Source organism: Labeo rohita, chromosome 14, assembly GCF_022985175.1.
Source record: "Labeo rohita strain BAU-BD-2019 chromosome 14, IGBB_LRoh.1.0, whole genome shotgun sequence".
Classification (NCBI taxonomy): Eukaryota; Metazoa; Chordata; class Actinopteri; order Cypriniformes; family Cyprinidae; genus Labeo; species Labeo rohita.
Genome location: NC_066882.1, coordinates 11250688 through 11265660, shown reverse-complemented (window position 1 = coordinate 11265660; position 14973 = coordinate 11250688). Strand labels below are relative to the sequence as shown.

At 36.1% G+C, this 14973-nt stretch overlaps 1 protein-coding gene across 2 annotated transcripts; it reads left to right on the top strand.

Annotated features, from left to right (window-relative positions):
- The first annotated feature begins 3250 nt into the window (after window positions 1–3250).
- lrit3a (info leucine-rich repeat, immunoglobulin-like and transmembrane domains 3a) lies at window positions 3251–14683 on the top strand. 2 transcript variants are annotated; one of them, XM_051127161.1, is made up of 5 exons: window positions 3251–3748; window positions 3879–4539; window positions 6853–7319; window positions 11039–11344; window positions 13352–14683. In XM_051127161.1, exons 2-5 carry the CDS (start codon window positions 4424–4426, stop codon window positions 14392–14394), a joined length of 1932 nt encoding a protein of 643 aa, XP_050983118.1. In that variant the 5' UTR covers window positions 3251–3748; window positions 3879–4423; the 3' UTR covers window positions 14395–14683. The 2 variants fall into 2 exon arrangements, with proteins under 2 accessions (XP_050983118.1, XP_050983117.1); XM_051127160.1 differs by lacking the exon at window positions 3251–3748 and having other exon boundaries at window positions 3842–4539.
- The last annotated feature ends 290 nt before the right edge of the window (window positions 14684–14973 follow it).

Sequence of the window (14973 nt, the reverse complement as noted above, 5' to 3'; positions counted from 1 at the left end):
AAAATTCTGTGTATCATGTTGGAATTATTCACCTCACACACAGTCTAAAATGTTTTGTTGGTTTACCTTTGTGTGGAAAGAATTAAATCTATTGATTTTATTTTTGACTAAAGACACAAAGTAATTTCACGTAAAGATCAAATTAGAAAACCTTATTTGCAGCTGATGTTGTATATGATAATTTCTTTATATAGACTCGAAAGCTTTAGATATGTATTTTCATGAAGTCACTTTGTTGTTTCAGTAACACAAACACACACAAAAATCAATTATTTAGAACACAGAAGTTCGAAGGTTTGGGGTCAGGGGCTTTTTATTTATGTTTTTGACTCTTATGCTCACCATGGCTGCAATTATTTTGATGAAAAATATAGTAATATTGTGAAATATTATTGCAATTTAAAAGAACTGTTTTCCATATTTATATAAATTAAAAATGTATTTCTGTCAGTAATTTTCAGCAGCCATTAATCCAGTGTTCAGTGTCATTTTTAAACAGTTTAATGCATCATAAGTGTTAATTTCAATAAATAAATAAAAATATATAAATCAATCATTCAATCAATCAAAGTATTGTATCTACAGCTCTGTTATTTTTACTCGCACCACATGGAGGCAGGCTATAAAAGGACATCTGTCTTGTCTTAGACCACTGTATATAACTTGATAAAGGCCTTATGATTTGAACGCCTTATCATTTTTCCATCTGGTTTCACTGCAGTTTTTTTCTACGTCAGATGTTATGTTCCATAAACTATATATTAATAGACACAAATAAAAACACGTCTTTAGAAACCTCAGACTGCTGCTACTCCAAAAAAAAAAATAAAAATAAAATAAAATAAAAATAATAATAATATTATTTTAATTAATATAAAAAAGCATTTCACTAAAACTAAAAAAAACTATACAAGCTATAATAAAAGCTATAATAACAAAGCCTAAACTGTAAAATATATTTTGCATTTGTTCATTAAACTTAACATTTTAAGTTTTAATTAAGTAGTTTGTAAGTTGATTGAACTAGTGTATTTGTCCTCTCAAGTTAAAAAAATGTGTTGAACCAATTCAATAACAATATCGCAAGATCTGGTGAAGACCATTGCAAACTGACGTTCGTCAGCCGTGTTGGTGATTCTTCTCCACAAAGTTTTGTAATTTTCTCAAAATACAAATTTCGTAAGTAAATATTTGTATTTATTGGTTTAATATGTGTAAAATTACTCGTGTTATTTAATAAGAGTACAATTATCATGGTTTAAGTAAGGAATATTTAATGATGGGCCTTTTAATTCTTAGAAAATAATGAACATCCGAGGTGGTGCGGCCACGATGCGCACAAGCCACAGGTTTTTAGGCAGACTGACGGACGGAAAGAGACAGAGAGAGAAAGAGATTAAGCTCCTGAATTAAGATGGGTATAACTGCAGCCTGGAGATCTCCACATGGGGTCGGGAACTCCAAAACAGAGTGGGCGCTCCAAAATAGGGCGTGGCTTCCTCTCTTTGACAGACAGGACCATGCCATGCATGCGCAATCCCCCCCACTTTCAATCCACTTCAGCGCAAACTCCGCCCCACAGCTGATTTGAAAGATTTTATTGGATGTGTCAATCACAGTGTTGATTTCCTAAATGCTAACCCCTAAACCTACCCCACACCTTACCCTAACCTTAACCAGTGAAAGGACATGCATGGCGGGATTGGCGCTGAATAGTGAGGCAGATAAACAGTTAATAAGATTATGCGATATGAGATCGCCGGGCCGTTCTGTAACTCCCCAACCAGACTTCACCCGAAAATTGGACCTTTTTAGTCACATCCAGCGTCACTACCCCCTCCTACTCTGCGAATTTCAAGCCCCGAGATGCCCCCGTTGCTTAAAGCAAAGCAGTAAAACCTTTCCCCTGTGCTTCACTGGGATGGCTCACGGTGAAGCTTGTGGGTGATTCCAGTTTATATCATTAACCACTGGCCACGAGCTTTGGGGCTCTGCTCTCACTGAGCATATTTATTCATGTATCATAGTTTTTTTAATTTGAGATCAACTGCTAACAATGTTTAATAAAGTTTAGTTTTGAAAGTTAAGTCAATAACAATAGGCTGAAGCCAGAGCAATTAGGGAAGTCTTTGCGCTACGAGACCCCGTCCCATTTTGGAGGTTCTGCCCACTTTTGGAGTTCATAGTGCGTTTCCCTGAAAATACTGCACACCTTAAAGGATAAGTCCACTTCCAGAACAACAATTTACAAATAATTTACTCACCACCTTGTCATCCACGATGTTCATATCTTTCTTTCTTCAGTCGTAAAGAAATACTACTATAGTGCCCTGATTTTGAAACTACAATTTAAATACTTTTTATTCTCAAATGCTCGTCTTGCCTTGCAGTCCTTGAACTCTGTGTATTCTGGCTCAAGACAGTTAGGGTATGTCGAAAAACTCTGACTGTATTTTCTCCCTCCACTTCAAAAATCATTTTAAAATCATCAGAAGTTCCGACCCAGTCTTTGCAAAGTGAACATGCGAAAAAGATCAAACACGCTGAGGGAGAACATGAGATGGGAGTTTTCCGACATACCCTAACTGTCATGAACCGGAACAAAAACAGTCCAGGCATCGTTTGAATCTGCATTTAAACTGCATTTTGGAAGTTCAAAATCGGGGCACCATAGCAGTCCATTATATGGGGAAAAATGCTGAAATGTTTTCCTCAAAAAACATAATTTCTTTACGACTGAAGAAAGAAAGACATGAACATTGTGGATGACAAGGGGGTGAGTAAATTATTTGTAAATTGTTGCTCTGGAAGTGGAGTTCTCCTTTAAGAATGTTGGTAACACAGTGGTAACATTACAAGCAATTCACTGCACTTGTTCAACACTTGTAATTTCCTTACAGATGACAAATCAAAATGAAACAATTCAATTGCTAAATGACTAAATGTAAATTTCACAAAACTGACCGGAAATTATTGTGACAAGCACGTCACCATCTTTAGAATACTGTCTGTGAACTTCCGTTTGTGCGGTAGCTCTGTATATTTCTATGGCATTGCTGTCTAAGAGTAATTTAGCTGGTAAAGTGGATTTATGTAACGTAGTGTTAATTGTAGAGTTAAGTTATCGTGAGCATTGTAATGTTTAAAGCAAGTGTCTTAACAAATGTCAAAAGAGCAGGAAGATTTTAAAATGAGCGGTTTATTAATAATTCCGTCAGATCACTGTGGAAATACAACCAGAACAGCTAAAAAGGGGGCGGGGCTACATAAGGTCAGTAACATATGGATGGACACATTTCACAATGATGTTTTTAATTAGCCTGTGCAGTGTGCATGTTTTCTGTTGATACTCATGCTGTAACGTTACACTGGCCTACATTAACACACCCTTGGCGATTAATCATGTTCTGACAAACTGGTACTGAAGGGAAATATGTTTATTAGGCCACCTAATGTACATTAACCAGTTTTTATTTATCCAACTTTTTCTTCCCGGTCTGGCTTCTGGTCTTATCCGCATCTAGCTATTTTTAGCTGTACAAAACAGCTTGTTTTGCTGCTTGATATTGCAAACTGTGATTTACCATGTTAATGTATTATCTTAATTATGAACACAGGTTTGTCGTGCAAAAAGTTTTACCGTTTACTGCACGTTATTATTCTTCTCGTTATTTCCCCCTGGATAATGAAATGGAGGTTTCACCCATAGACTTGTTTTTGCGTTGAAGAAAAGGGTGGATACATTATGGTCAGTATGTTTCATCTCAGTATTTTCTGAAGCCATTATATGTCTCTCAGACACAGACAGAACAGTTTGGCCTGTCTGCGGCCTGACCTGCTCTCAGTAAATCATGACCTGTACTTGATCTTACACACAGGTGTCATCTAGCCTTCATGCACGCAACACTTGAGGCGAGGGAGGTGACGGAAAGAGCCGAAGCGCAGCCAAAATCAGTTCATACACCAGGTGAAGGATGGAAATGTGTCTGCGAGCGGTCACGTGATGACGCCGAGAGAACCTTCTTGTAGTTATAGCCGATTAGAGTGTGCCTGCACAGCTTATCCTCCTCCTCCTCAAACTCAGTCACACACACTAATGCAACTCATAAACACGAATAAACTCGCACACACTTCCCATCCCACTCTGTTCAACTTTAGTGACCTACTCAGCCTTGAGAAATCCTCTTTCTAATCTGGGTTCCCCCCACCCATCCCTGTGCGCAACTCCCAATCCTCCCGCTCTTCTTGTGTCCGTCTCACCTGTTAGCATGCTAAACAAGATGCGTGCTGCGAGGTACTTTTCTTGCTTTTATTGGTTTTCCTTGAGGGCCGATAAAGGAGTTTTTGTCCACTGATGATCGAGTGGGATCTGATGTGTGTGAGTGTGAGTGCGTGGGTCCGTGCTGGTTCATCTGACTGAAGGATGTATCGTCTGCTGGTGGCTCAGGTTCTCCTGGGCTGCTGGAGTGTGGCACAATCCTTCTGCCCTTCCCAATGCACCTGTGTGTACCACGGACGCAGCGATGGCACTGGCAGCAGGTAAGAAAACTATTTCTCTATAATAATAATGACACAAATATAATAGATACACTACCAGTCAACGGTTTTTGAACAGTAAGGTTTTTAATGTTTTTTAAATAAGTTTTTTTTTTTGCTTACCAAGCCTGCATTTGTTTGATCCAAAGTACAGCAAAAACACTACAATTTTGAAATAGTATTACTATTTCAAATTACTGTTTTCTATTTTAATATATTTTAAAATGCTATTTATTCCTGAGATTTCAAAGCTGAATGTTTAGCATCATTACTCCAGTCACATGATCCTTCACAAATCATTCTAATATTCTGATTTGCTGCTCAAAAAACATTTATTATTATTATTATTATTATTATTATTATTATTAATGTTGAATACAGCTGAGCATATTTTTTTTTTCAGGTTTCTTTGATGAGTTCAGAAGAACAGCATGTATCTGAAATAGAAATATTTTGTAACATTATAAATGCCTTTATCATCACTTCATCACTTTATCATCACCTTGCTAAATAAAAGTATTAATTTTTATAATTTATTTTAGAAAAATGATATAGTGTATAATGTTACAAATGTTTTAATTTCATTTCATTATTTTATAAATGCTGATCTTTGGATATTTCTATTCATCAATGAATCCTGAAAAAAAAAAAAAGTACTCAACTGTTTCTAATGTTGGTAAACATCAAATCAGCATATTAGAATGATTTCTGAAGGATTTATGAATGATCATGTGACACTGAAGGCTGCAGTAATAATACTCAAAATTCAGCTTTGATCACAATAATTATTTATATTTTAAAATATATTCAAATAGAAAACAGTTATTTTTAAATAGTAAATTTTTTTTTTTTTTTAAATGTTACTGTTTTTGCTGTATTTCGGATCAAGTAAATGCAGGCTTGGTAAGCAGATGAGACAAAATTAAAAATGTTGCTGCTCAAAAATGTTTGACTGGTAGTGTATATAAAACAAATAAAAATTAAAATATATTTAAAATATAAAATATAAATTGTATATATTTATTTATATAACTAAAGATATTTTATTTATATACATGTATATAAATATATATTTCAAAATCTATATGTTATATTTAAAAATAAAATGTAAATTTTCAACTTTTAGGTTTATAGTATAATTTCTGGAATAAAAATAGTAAAGTAAGTAGAGAGACGTGGGAAAATATAGCCTAACGAAGTGGAATAAACCGAAAATAATTTAGCATTTGGAGAAATCATAATTTAGGCTTTTTCATAACTTTTAATAAATTACTTTTAAAAATGTTTAAACCACAGACAAATGTGTATAAGTTTATTATTTAACAGAAGTAAACAGAATAAATATGCACAATGGAATAAACTGAAAAAAAATATGATTTCAGCAATATAAGCAATACAACAAAAATGTCTAATATAAAATATGAACTAAAATAAGCAAGATTTTTGTTTTTATGTTATAATAGTATGTTCCTTAATATTGAAGAAATATTACTTTAAAAAGCCTATATAAACATATCTTGGCAATTCATCTTCTTTTTACAGATTTTCACAGGCACTAAAGGGAAATCTGCTTATTTCCTAATGTAGTCTACCTTTTGAAGTTGCTTAAAGATGTTTATTTATACATTGCAGTAATATTATGAAATTTTAAGTCTTTTAAAAACTATTTTATTCAATTTGTCATTCAATAACAGTCTAGAATGCTAAAGTATATATTCATATCATTCTTCCTCTAAATAAACTTTCATATAAATAAATGGGATAATAAATATGCTAATAAACTATTATGATTTCAAACTATCACGTGGGTTATTAGCTTGTGTTTATCTAAAGGGCTTAGTTACAGGAAACCATTTTGAATAATAGCCGGTGTAGCCTACTGTTTTATCCACCTTATTCTTTAATACGGAAATAAGCCTATGGGCTAGACTTCTGGTTCATTAGCTGCTATAGGGACATAACCAGAAGAATAACAATGTGCAGTAAATGGTAAAACTGTTTGCACTATAAACCAGTGTGTTCATAATTAAAATAATAATACATTAAAATAATATGGTAAGACACACCAATTTGCAATATCAAGCAGGAAAACGAGCGGTTTTGTACAGCTAAAAATAACGAGGGAGAGACCAGAAGCCAGACCCATAAAATTGACTAAAGGCCACATCCACTCTTACGGGGGAAAATAAGGTGGACAGAGGGTTTAACAGAATCAGACAAGGACAAACTTAAATTAGGAATGTTAAAAAAAACATTACTACACATATGCTCATATTGGCCAAAGTGATTAACCTCTGCTATAAAAACCCACTCTAGGTCTGTTCTATGCAATGATCCTGACATGTCAGATATTCCAGTCAACGTCCCTGTGGACACAGTGAAGCTGCGGGTGGAGAAGACGGCTGTGCGTCGAGTGCCCACCGAGGCCTTCTATTACCTGTCCGAGTTACGCTACCTGTGGATAACATACAATTCAGTCACCTCTGTGGATCCTGGCAGTTTCTACAATCTGAAAGTTCTTCATGAGCTGCGGCTGGATGGGAACATGATCGCAACCTTTCCTTGGGAGTCTCTGAAAGAGATGCCCAGTCTGAGGACCTTGGACCTGCACAACAACCGCTTGACTATTGTTCCTGTGGAGGCAGCACCTTACTTGGTTAACATCACCTACCTAGACATTTCAAGTAACAAGCTAACTACTCTTCCCTCTGACCTGGTGGACATCTGGCCTCCATTTTCAGGCATCCTGCCCAGTGCCAATGCTTCTCAAAAGATTGTTCTTGGTGGGTAAAAATGATAATGGCACATCTAAAATATGCATTATGATGCTGAATATGCATTATGACAGAATTATCATTCTAAGTGACCTTAGCTTGCTTTTTTGACATAAACTGAGTCAGGAAAAGAAACCCAGAATCTAAGGACGATTCAAAATAGTTGTGCAATTAATTGTATTAAATGTGCACTTGTAGTGCACGTCATACCTTTAAAAAATTGTTTAACTGTACTTGCAGATAGCATAATATTAATGAAATATGCCACCTATCTGTACTTAAAAATAATAATAATAATGATTTAAAAAAAAAATTGAAAAGTTTTCCTTTAAAGGACAAATTAAAGTAATTATGTTTTAATTACATTTAAATGTTATATTTTTAATTGTACTAAATTACATTTTTTTTCATGTCACTTTGAAAAAACATACAATCCAGCGTTAAAATTTTTGAAGTATATTTGTTTCTATTTTTTCTGTAATAAGTACTTTTTTAAAAAGTACGCTGAAGTGCACGACTTGTTTACAAGGTTTTTCTCTTCCTAAAATGCAAGGAATCTAGGTGAAGACATATGAATTACAATCTAAAAAGATTCAATAATATCGCTCTCTTCACCATGTCTTTTTATAGTAACTGTGATCTTTAAATATCTAAATCTAGGCTGTGTCTTCATGGGCTCTCCCAAGTTAAGTACAAGCTAATCTTCTAATGGGACTTCCAACTGTGTGCAAGGCTCTGAGATTTAAGTTTCTTTGAAGTGCTCATCTGGGAAGAGGATGATTCATATGTTTGCTCAGTGGCACATAAACAGCAGATCCCAGCTAAAGATTCATGTGGATATACAATTCAGGAGTACACTTGCATGGCATCTAGTGAAAGAACAGAGCTATTTCAATCATTTATTCAACTGATTCATTCAAAAACATTGCTACTTTCAGGAAATGACTGTCCTGTCAAAGTCAGAGTCTCAGTACAACAGCACTTTTGCTTATGTGATATTGCTTAAAGGGTTACTCCGCCCCATGAATGAACATTTTGTCATTAATCACTTATTATTAATAATTTTGGATGAAAACCAGGAGGTTTGTGACTGTTCCATTGACTGCCAGGTAAATACCACTGTCAAGACCCAGAAAAGTATGAAAGACATCGTCAAATTTGTCCATTTGCCGTTAGTCGTTCAATCTGAATTTTATGAAGCAACGACAATACTTTTTGTACGCAAAGAAAAAAACTAACATTTCTTTTTCAACAATTCGTCTCCTCCGTGTCAGCGTAGTGCCATTTTGGAGATTATCCGCTGGACGCAAACTGTGTACACTGGATACGCTGTTTTCATTCAAATCAAAGCGTAAATATACGTAGAAAACGCATCCATGTGGTGCGACTGACACAGAACAGCGTAAGCAGTTTGCGTCCAGCAGATACTCTCCAAAATGGTACTACACTGATGTGGAGAAGACAAATTGTTGAATAAAACCGATATATATATTTTTTCTTTGCATACAAAAGGCATTCTTGTCACTTCATAAAATTCAGATTGAACTGATGGCAGATGGACTATTTTGACAATGTATTTCCTACTTTTCTGGGTCTTGTCAGTTGTATTTACCTGGCAGTCAATGGGACAGTCACAAGCCTCCTGGTTATCATCCAAAATATCTTAATTGTGTTCCAAAGATGAACAAAGCTTGCGGGTTTGGAACGACATGGGGGTAAGTGATTAATGACAAATTTTTCATTTTGCGGTGGAGTAATCCTTTAAAGGGGTCATCGGATGCAAAGTTCACTTTTTTATGTTGTTTGAACATTAATGTGTGTTGGCAGTGTATGTACAAATCTACCCTTTAAAACCATGCAGTGGTTTTTAATTAATCTGTAAAAATAATATCCCCTTTTTCAAATCGAGCCATTCTCAGATGCCTGTCGGTGTGCCGTCACACCGACAGAGGCCGCTCCCACAATAGTTGATGGACATGAGCATCCTACCTCAGACCAGCTGTCACAGTCCAGTAACCTCCATTGTTTCGATGCTGGAGCAGGGATGTAAGTTAGATTGAACGATCGAGGTGTTGTGTTGCTGGATGTAATAATGAACATAGTGGTCGTCATTTACTCCCGACTGTGACAGGGTCAGAGACTGATCCGGAGACGGGCGATCCACATGCGACATCTTTATTAGCAAAACGGAGTACACCAGGCAGAGTTCAAAACACGAGCAAACGGGAACAACGAGGAGTATCCAAAGAGTAAACAGTAATCCAGGCAAAGGGGTCGGGGCAGGCAGCAAGAATCAACAAACGATAACAAACAGTCCAGTCGGCAACAGAATAACAATAGAAAGGAAAACGCTCAGGATTGATAGTCTAGCTAACCAAAACTTTGCGAAGATCCCGCCAGATCGGCCGGCTTAAAATGGCCGACTGACGGGAAGTGAACCGGGAAACCCGGAACCGGAAGTGGGAGTCCAGGTACGGGGTTATGGGAAATGTAGTTGGTTAAAAGTCCGGGGAGGGTTCCCGCTGGCGGCGGTCTGAGGGAGCCACAGAGACCGCGGTGGTGACACCGACATCTGATCTGCTGAAGATGCAGTGGATTAAGTTTGTTTGTGGAGGGAATGTGCCTCCCGATCTACATATATCCAACTATGTTTGCGCGAATCATTTGTGATCCAGCTTCACTTACAGCAGAAGTGAATATAAAGGTTTTTTAAATGAGTCTTTGCGATCGCCTTTCCTTATAACGTAGTAGTTAGGAAGTTTAGCGGTTAAGCGCGGCTAAAGTAAACAGGCTTGTCACTCCACAGAGAGAAGAGAGGGGCGGGGCGAGCAGAGCTCATTTGCATTTAAAGGAACAACCCCTTAGAATGAGATGATTTTTGCAAAGCTCATTTTGACAAGGTAAAAAGGGTGTTGTTTTACACAACCATTGAGAATTTTTAACCAAAGTATATTATAGACTTTTCATTAAGACCCTAAAGAATCATATCAACTTGTGGAAAATGGGCATCCGATGACCCCTTTAAATGCAACTGCATATTCTGTAGTTTCACCAGGTACCATACAACTGTAAAAATGAGCACAAAAGCCAGTATGACCAGGATTTACCCTGTATCATCAGAATATTAGCAGTTGCCACCATCCAGCTGTTGAATTACATCAGTGGACTGTCTAATTCCCTGTTTACAGTCAACTGACCTTCATCCTGCCGTAGACAGAATTATGGGCACACTGTGGTGTTAATGTCCAACACCTGATGCATGCGAGCCGGACAAGACATCCTGGCTTCAAGATTTACAGCTTTCTGATTTGATGGGAGTAAACTGCTGTTTTATTATAATAGTTGAATAAGTAAGCATGTGGCTTTGAGTTTTTCAGTAAGAGAAGTGATGTTTCTCCATTTCGCAGATCCCTTTATCCAAAGTATCCTACGTTGCATTATAGGTATACATTTTATCAGTTCATGCATTACAAATATGCTTTTTAAATCCAACATGCAAAGCACACTTTGCTAGAGCCAATCTATGTTTGAGGTAACCCACTGCAAAAACAATATACATTGGTTGTGCAATTTGAATTGAAGCAAAACATATTACAGAATTGCAATTCAAATGTGAATGCTCACTTCACAGTCTCATTTGAAAGTCTTGTAAAAAAGTGTTAAAACGTGGAGTTTGAAGGTTTGAAGGCCTTTGTACATACTCTAAGCAAATATTTCAATATTTGCAGGTCTACAGGACAACCCTTGGTACTGTGACTGTCGGATTTCCAAGCTCATTGAGTTGTCTAAGATGGCCAGCATACCTGTGGTGTTGATGGATCAGGTTCTGACATGCAGTGGACCGGAGAACTTAGTTGGCGTTCTGTTCCAGCGGGCTGAACTGGATCAGTGCCTCAAGCCGTCAGTTATGACTTCAGCAACTAAGATCACTTCACCACTGGGCAGCAATGTGCTTCTGCGGTGTGACGCCACTGGGTTCCCTACTCCCACACTTCTCTGGACCAGAGCTGATGGAACGGTGGTCAACAACACAGGTATGAATGTCACAATGTATATTGTGCAGTTATAACTGAACTACAGCATTTTTTGTAGTTGAGTGACAGTCTTCTCCTAAAATTACACTATGTGTAACAGAATATTTGAAGGATTAAATGCACTTTCAATGTCTGTCTTTGAGCGTATGTTAATTATAGTCCAGTTAATATGTATACATGCTGGACGAAGTCAAACTGGTAAAATTTCAGCTGGACTAAGGTGTTTAAATGACATTTTAAAAAGACAAATTATTGTGTTAATTCAACTTAATCTTACTTTTAAGATGCAAACTAGGAGGACTGCAGGATATTAGAGTTTTTTTTAATCACATAATTGATATTGAATATTTAACTGTTCATGTTTTTACATTTTGATTATGTAAAATTTAACTTTAAAAACACTAACAATTTAATAACACTGTTAAATATATTTTTAATAAATCTGATGAATATCCGTTTTCATACTGTACATTAAAGTTGTGTGATGCTTAAGTTATGGAAGCCCATTTGTGCCACTGAATAATAAATAAAAAAGGTTATTGCTACTTTTTATATCATAGTTCTGACTTTTTTCCTCAGAATTGCCTGATACAAATTTTTTTTCGCAGAATTGTGAGATATAAACTCACAATTGCGAGTTATAGTCAGAATTACATGATATATTATGTGAGACATTTTCTCATAGCTCTTACTTTTTTTCTCAGAATTGCCTGATACAAACTTGCTATTTTGACTTTTTTTTCTCACAAACACTTGATGTAAACTCACAATTGCAAGAAATAAAGTCAGAATTTTGAGATAAAAACTCACAATCATGACTTTTTTTTCTCAGAATTAAATGATAAGCTCAAAATTGTAAGAAATAAAGTCAGAACTTAAATTCAGAATAATGTGAAAAAAGTCAGAAATGCACTTTTTTTTTTTTGCAAATGCAAGTTAATATCTCACAATTTAGATTTTTTTTCTCACAATTCCGACTTTTTTCTCAGAATTGCATTATATAAACTCACAATTGCAAGAAATATAGTCAGAACTTCAAGATAAAAAAGTCAGAATTGCAATATATAAACTCATTTGTGATCATTTGTTTGTGTTTGTGATCACTCTCATTTGTTTTCTAACAATTCTGACTTTTATCAGAATTCTGTGATATAACTCGCAATTGCATGTCATAAAGCCCACTTATGAGAAGAAAAAAAGACTGATGTGTTATAAGAATTGTGAGTTTGTATCTCACAATTCTGACCTAATAACTCACAATTATAAAGTGTTATAAAGTCAGAATTGAGGAGATAAAAAGTCACAATTACTCCTTTTTTTTATTCAGTGGCGGAAACGGGCTTTCGTATTATATACAGTTTTAACGTTTAAAATGATTGATTTTAGTTTTTAATTTTTTATTATTATTTAGACAAAACAGTATATCATATAATATATATTTAATGGCAGAAAATTGTATTGACTGGCCATAAAATAATTATCAGTAAATTGTTCAGACTTTTATATTGTGCATCCCTAATTTAATATAACATATTATGTATAATATAAATAATATATAAACATTATTTTAATTTTAATATATAAATTAAATGATCAACAGCCTCAATATATATCATTTATTGCCTATAATATGACAGTGATTATCGTCTTTTTCGTATCAGGCAACATTTAATTGCTGGTTCATCCCTAATAATCTTTAATAATGCAAATAAATGCACCCTTGGTGAGCATAAGAGATTTCTTTTAAAAACATTAAAAAATCTTACGGACCGCAAACTTTTGAATGGTAGTGTATGTATTTAATTATGTTTAACAAATTGTCTCCTTAACTGAAAGGAGATTTACATCCTTATAACATATGGCTTTAATAAAGGCAGAATTGTAATATTGGTTTATCCCTAATGTAAACATACTTAGTTCTAGCAACATCTAAAGCATTGTTTCTTTTTGTTACAAATATTTATGTTTTTAGGTCGTTGCTTATCATTTTATGTCTTGCCTCTGTAGTTGTGCAGGAATCTCCAGGTGAGGGGGTCCGTTGGTCCATCCTTAGTTTGCACAGTATCGTGTTTAAAGATGCAGGCAATTACCGTTGCAAGGCCAAGAACTTTGCGGGAAATGCCGAGGCGTACATCACCCTGTCTGTGGATGGAGTGGAGCCCTCAACGCCATCCCCACCAATAAACATAACCAAGCGGCCCGACGATCAACCCGTAACTTCATTACCAGGGACTAAGATGCCATTTTATACTACCTTAAGCCCTGTGCTCACAACCAGAGCTACCATGACCACAATGCCGCTGCTGACAACCAGGAAGAATTCAGGACCAGGTGGAGGAATTCAGAGGTCTCCACCGGATGGAGACAAGCCAGCTAAGATCCAGCAAAGCAAGAATGGCAAAGGTTCAACAGCAAGCGACAAATCTAAAAAGAAAGCTGACCTCAGAGACATTGAAGTAGTGGAGGAGACAAGCGACACGGCGGTCTTACTATGGAGAGCTGAAGGTTTGCCAAGCAACACGCCCTTAACAGTGTTCTACTTTCCATATGATGCAAAAGACGATAAAGAGACGGTCAATACCGAAGTTGGTCAAGGGAAGCTGCTCTTGGAGTATCTGATGCCTAATCAGGTCTACACTGTGTGTTTGGTTAGTAAGGGTTCGGTAGCGGGGAAAGAGCAATGTGTGGATTTTACTACTCTTGATAACGGTGGAGAAGATGGGCATAACAAAATCCTGATGATCGCCGGCGGTATCGCATGCGCGGTTGCGGTGCCTCTCATTGTGGTGTTGCTCTACAAGATCGTATGTCTCTGCTGTAAAGGAAACAGCAGCAGGAACAACGGACCAGATGATGACCTTTCAAAAGAGACATACGTAAAGTTTGAGACGCTCACTATGAAACAAAGGACTCTGAACGGCCAGGCGAATGATCTTTGGGCACGAAGGCAGACTCAGGAGTCAGAGAGGATGCTCCTGTGCTCACGTTCAAGCATTGACTCTCAAATGACGTACAAGAGTGACAGCTCTAGATCCGAGTATCTGTGCTAATGTATAGCATATCGGCTTTGTGTATTATCCTGTGCACACAAGCTGTGGCAACATCAGTTTTAAAAGATTAGCTCTTGATACGCAGTCAAACTCGTTGCCTTACAAGACTTATCTTGACCCACAAATTGTCTTGTTTCCAATTTTTCTAAGCCATATTCTTCACCCAATCACACATAATTCTGTATTTGTTTTTTATGAAATGCAGTGTACATAAATGTAAATATTGTGTATTTTTGTTTATGCCAACATATGATAAAGTAGAGTTATTGTGAGTCAAATTTAAATTTAATTAAACCTTTTTACTGCCTAAATAAAGTATTTTTATTTAGGCAACTCTTTTCATTTTTGTCTTTTCTATCTTTCTACCTTTCTATATTTTGTTCGATTGTAAATTTATATAACGTGCGTTTATGTATTGTAAATCCTTTATGTGTGCCATGCGTCACTGAAATGTCTATTCTCACTTTTTTCCATTAGTGTGTATGAAATTAGTGTCATTTGCCCTTCACACAGGACATAGCACAGCATGATAATAATTTAGAATTTTCTATAAATTAAAGAATCTTGAAAATTGATCAG